General features: G+C 34.1%; 1 protein-coding gene across 13 annotated transcripts in view; it reads left to right on the top strand.

The window, feature by feature from the left end:
* The window catches only part of ELF2 (E74-like factor 2 (ets domain transcription factor)), a 99,971-nt gene that overhangs the window by 84,856 nt on the left and 9,319 nt on the right, over nucleotides 1-5,796 (top strand). For 9 of the 13 annotated variants that reach the window (XM_010830271.1, XM_010830270.1, XM_010830273.1 and 6 more), the window contains 2 exons: nucleotides 3,393-3,506; nucleotides 5,038-5,211. In XM_010830271.1, the coding sequence (XP_010828573.1) occupies nucleotides 3,393-3,506; nucleotides 5,038-5,211 (288 nt within the window). The remainder of the gene's footprint in view (nucleotides 1-3,392; nucleotides 3,507-5,037; nucleotides 5,212-5,796) is intronic. The other 4 variants (XM_010830274.1, XM_010830276.1, XM_010830280.1 and 1 more) reach the window with 1 other exon arrangement.

The raw sequence follows: 5,796 nt of genomic DNA, 5'->3' as shown, positions 1-5,796 counted from the left end.
TCTTGTAGGGGAATACCACTATCACCTAATGAAGTGTTTTCTAATTTTTCCTATGGCTGTCAAATTGCTGTTAATTTTTATTTTTGACTTTTAAAAACATTGTTATGAGCTAAGTCTATTGCCAGCATTCTCTTCTGCAAAGCTGAGAGGTATGTCTCTTGTCAGACTTAATTACCAAGTTTGGTATTTAGTAACAGCTGTTGAGTGAGTCTGGAATCATCCACCATACAAACACCAGTTGATTAGAAAGCTAGAAATGGAACAAGACTCTTAGCAATAGTAAAGGAAGGCATAAGCAAACTTAATTTTGACACTGATCAAAATGGTTTTGAAATTTATTTGATACATTTAGTTTTTCAAGGAATGTTGACCAGCAACCTAACTACTAGTGGTAACTAGTTGATGATATGCCTGTCAGATAACTTTTTGCTTCATTGCTTCTATTTTTAAAATGAGTTTTTTTTTTTAACTCCCATAAATTTAATACATAGGCCTAGAAAAACACCAGTAAATCAAGTTTTAAGTAAGAGATAATAATTCTCAGCTGTCACTTGTAAGTTTGCTTACTTTGATGGCACAACACTTTTATTTACCTTAAGAATTGTGCAGAATTTTAGTTGTATTTGAATTATTATTTAGTTATATTTGTATTGAATTCAAATTGTATTTGAATTACTGATAAGAATAAAATAATATTGAAAAGTTTTCAATTATTACGGAAACTTGAATAGGAAAAATATTTCTTAAATTTATGTTACCAAAACTACTTGTTGACTTATGTCAACAAGAGAAGAGTAAAGGAGATAGTGTTCTCTTTTAACAAAATGGATTAAGTATTCATGGAAACTGTCAAATTATTTTGCATCTTTGTTTTGAAATATTTTACTCCTATTTATCTTTTCGATACTTTCTGAACTACTTGTATAAGCTTCATGAGGCCAGAGATCTTTCCACACTTGTATCTCAGGTTTGTAGCACAGGGTAGATCCTAAACAACCATTTATTGACTGTACATAGCAGAGTATAAGATCTGATCATTAGTTCATAGAGAATTTATGCATTTTTAATATTCTCATCCTAAATTTAAAGTATAAATGTGTTAATATTCTTCTTAATTTGTATGTTTTTTCTTTGTTTTACTATGTACATGTACGATATTTTAGAGAAATAATATTTTGAACTTAGAAAGGGGAGGTTGAGGTTGGAAATAAGAGCTAGGAAATTTTCACTGACATAACTAACATGAAATCATGGTTTTGAAAATATACCTCAAGCTATGTAGGAATTTGGGGCAGCATAATATGTAACTGTTGGGAAATTTTGTTTATAACTTAAAACATTAAAATATCTGGTAAGATTCTATTGATGTATTATTATCAAATACTCAGAGCTCTAACTTTAATATGGTAGAGTTTTAGGGTGTGTCTTAATACAATTACATAAGGAATTAGTTTACCCAGGGTAGTTTATTAATAGCACCTCAGACAACAGCTAAATTGCAACACAAGCAGACTTTAAAGAGAATAAAGTTCTTAGAATAAACTTTAAAACCCTGAAACTGCTTCCCAAGGTTCTTTAGTGCACATGAGTATTGTAGGGAGGTAATTTGAAAAAAAAAAATACTTGAGAATGGTAATACATTTTGTACTTACTAATAGTAAGTGTCTTAAAGTTGAGCTAGAAGGACTGATTGAATCCTCTGCTTCAGTGAAGCTGCAGATAAGAGTAAGCAGGGTCACCTAAAGATAGATTTACTTAGAGGTTTGGCTGCCTCTCTGGAACTGTTTAGCTTTGAGCAGATTTCCATAAATGGAAAGAGCAACTGGAGAGACTCGGTACCTTGGTTGAGAGTGTGGATGATGTGCAACAGGTGGTAAAGCAGTCACTGGATTTTTTATAAATGTTCTCCAAATGACTGGTGTTTAAGGCTGAGGCCTTAGCACTTGGTGAATTTTGAAACTAAGTGAAAAAATCTTTTTCAATTAAAAGTTTACTAGAAATAATTTGAAAAGATGCATATCTTTAGTGTGTAGAACTTGTGAATATATAATGGTTTTATGAAATTTGTATATTTCTTTTAGTCCTTGAGAGGACATCTTGAGAAAGAGCTATCAAATTAGAAACTGTTAAACATATTTGTGTTTCAGATCCTCTTACAAAGTAGAATTTCAGTATTTCAAATCAGGATGTGAAATTAATATATCATTAGGATAATGAGTTTGTGCTGGATTGCTACTTTTCCTGTAAGGTCTCTCGGTTGTCCTTAACTTTAATAAATAAAAGAAATACTTACATACCTACTATATGAAGAATCTATGTTAGGAACTATAACAGATATAAAGGTGATTAAGACAGGCCTCCCTTGGACTTCCTTGGCAGTCAGTGGTTAAGGCTCCACGCTTCCACTGCAGGGGGTATGGGTTTGATCCCTGGTCTAGGAACTAAGATCCTGCATGCCATGCCATGTGGCTAAAAAAGTTGGGGGGGTGGGTGCGGAGCCAGCCCTCCCTGATCTCATGGAGCTTATAATCACATAGAAATGATAAGAAATTATCACCATTTATTAAATTCTTAAGGAAATCACTGCATCTAATTCTCAAAACTATATGAGGTAAGTAATATTGCTATTTAGTGAAAGAGGAAACTGGGCCATACAAGGATTTAAATTACTGGCCTTAGGTTACAGAAATAAGTGTCAGAAACTAAAACCAAAGCTTTTTCACAAATAATTTAACCAGCAAAGCATAAAGTAAGTGTTAGAGAACTTACAAAAGGTGGTAGAATTAGGAAAGGCTTCATGAAGGCTGGGGTTGGGGGGGGATAGGAACACTCTCTTTTGTCTTTCTAAATTTCTTGGGTGAAACCCAGCAAAAGCCAGTGAAATCTTGAAGAAGAAAGCAGATAATTATGAAGAAAATTTCTAAGTTCTCTGGTGCACTCACCAAGAGGGTTTGTAAGAATTGAACTAATTCATTAAAGTAATTTAGAAATATGAGTCTCTGACTGATTCTGGTAGGTGTTAACCCCCGGTTTTAGTAGCAATATGTTAAAATTACAATAGACTTCATAGGATTGTTAATCTACAGCTATCCCCCCCCACACACCTCAAGTTAGTTTTGGCCTAAAATTGATACAGAGTTCAAATTTCAAGAGTCTATCTTTGTTTTCCTTTGGATAAGATTCAGAAATTTCTAATTAATCTCAATAGTTGCTGAATGAATCAACATTCATTTTATAAATGGCAGGTTTGTTTTAGTTTTTAAATTATTTCTGTAATTTGTATAGACTAATATGTATTAATGGCTTATTTAGCGTTATGAACTAAACATGAGCATTTAGTTCAGTAATGTGTTCAATGCATTTTTATTGAGTGGAACTTATTTTCCCTCCAGTGGAAGCATCAGTTCATAGCAGTAATGCACACTGTACAGATAAGACAATTGAAGCTGCTGAAGCCCTGCTTCATATGGAATCTCCTACCTGCTTGAGAGATTCAAGAAGCCCTGGTATGTGAACTGTTCTTTATTATATTAAAGATATATCATTTCATGTATCTAGAATAAAAATTTTTTTTTAATCCAAGGGAATTGTTGTTCTCAAAGTCTATTGTACATAAATATCTATGACAGCAGTAACTGGTCTTTACCTGTCAATGTTCACAAGTCTTAAATCCTTTAAATACTTAATTTTCAAAATAATTGAATCAGAAGATGCCCACTGTAGACAGATAAATGTCAAATTGCTGTTCCTACTGTTGTGTCTCATTTCCTTAACTTTGGGTAAATAAGAAACTTTAAGAGCATGGCTGGAGAATGGCTGATGGGAGCTGTTGCCACCCATGGCCACATCGAGTCCTTCCTTCAGTGATAACGGGCAGTAGTTCTGGGACCACTCCCTGGAAGAGACAGGAGGCAGTGTCCACCTCTCTTCACACTCCCTTCAGGCTTCAGGTTTTCCATTGGTTTTGGTCTCTTTTTACAGATTGCCTTTGAGAATCTTTTTGTCCCTAATTTTAATGTCCAAATGTTAATTTGACGTAATACGGTAAGATTGACCCTTCTTTTAGGGATTTACAGTAAATACTAAGATCAACTGTACTTTTTAATTAGAGTAGTAATCCTGTGTGTTATTCAGGAATATGAGAAGAAAATTAGTGCACATTGGTCAGTGTATTAATCTATAGTAGTATGTATTAATTGAAATGGAAATGTCATATCCTAGTTACTCAGGCACATTGAAAGGAAGCCAGAGTAACATTATTGTACGTAATAGAATACTAAAAATATGTATGCGCCATTTCAGTGACCCAAAATATTAGGGACTGTTCTGTTACATAAAAGATTGAAAGATGATATTCATTTGGCTATAATGAGCAGGTTTTCTTTTCATATTTAAAATGAACTGTAGGAACTTCCCTAGTGGTCCAGTCAGTGGTTAAGACTCAGCCTTCCAATACAGAAGGTGCAGGTTTGATCCTGGTGGGCAAACTTAAGATCCCACATGCCTTGGGGTGCAGCCAAAAGTTATTTTAAAAAAGAGAGAGAGAGAGAGCCATAAGTGATTACTTTCACTGAATACACTTTCATTATTTTAATGTTATACCAGGTGTATGTTTTACCTTGTTAGGTAAATATTAGAGATATTTATTCTCTTGTTAGAGAATAATGATGAGTAAGTAGAAGGAAAATAATTATTAACTCACTGTTATACTGTTCTATTTTCAACTGTTTTCCCAGTTGTCAAAATGATACAGTCTTTTACAGTGAACTTGAAAGTACCTAAAGTGTGAAGCAAGAGGGTTGACTCTCATGATCTCCCTCTTTACCCCGAAGATTAACATTTCCTTCAGGTCGAGTTTCTTTGCATCTATTTACTTACATACTTTAGATCATATCGTATATTCAACAAATTAGCCTCAAGTTCTTACCCTGCTTTGATGAATTCTTAGTAACCTCACCTTTGTTAAAAATTGAATTGTCCATGCTAAGAGGCATTAATAGGGGTGGGAAATTTTAATTTTTCAACTTTTTTTTATAGTGGAAGTGTTTGTCCCTCCTTGTGTATCAACTCCAGAATTTATCCATGCTGCTATGAGGCCAGATGTCATTACAGAAACTGTAGTGGAGGTGTCAACTGAAGAATCTGAACCAATGGATACCTCTCCTATTCCTACATCACCAGATAGCCATGAACCAATGAAAAAGAAAAAAGGTAGGGTGTATTTATAAATTTCTGGGAAATTGGGTGAAATATTTTCTAGTATCTTTTTTGTCCATCAAGGGAGATGGGAAATATATGCTATATTTATGATCAATGTTATACTGATTAGATATTCTCAAAAAATTGAGATTTTTAATTGTGTCTTTTAACATGTTCATAGAGTTTAAAGGAGTTAGTAGTTGAGCCCTAAAAGTAGTTGCCCCAAAATGAGATTATAGTAAGAGCTTGATAAACCAAAGGGGTCCATGGGGTTGCAAAGAGTCAGACATGACTGACCGACTGAACAACACAGAAGGAAGATCAGGGAGTCACTGCACATTTTTCTACTTCCTGATCCTTTTAGGTACTTGGTAACTTAAAAGTATTCTTGACTCTGTTTTTCATAACCTTATCTTCCTACTCTTTTGTGGGCATTAAAATAAAAAGCCCAATTTTCTTCCCCACTATCTTTGGCCTTAAAACATCAAGATTGCCCATAGGGAATTCTGAGGAGACTAAACTCACCATTGGGTAAAGAGCATTTCCACTTACTCTTTGACTCCTGCTGAAACCTGTGTTCATCTGATCCTGGGGGTT

The sequence above is a fragment of the Bison bison genome, unplaced genomic scaffold, assembly GCF_000754665.1.
Source record: "Bison bison bison isolate TAMUID 2011002044 unplaced genomic scaffold, Bison_UMD1.0 scf7180017864517, whole genome shotgun sequence".
Lineage (NCBI taxonomy): Eukaryota > Metazoa > Chordata > Mammalia > Artiodactyla > Bovidae > Bison > Bison bison.
The sequence above is the reverse complement of the archived record's forward strand: the minus strand, read 5'-3'. Positions and strand labels throughout refer to the sequence as shown.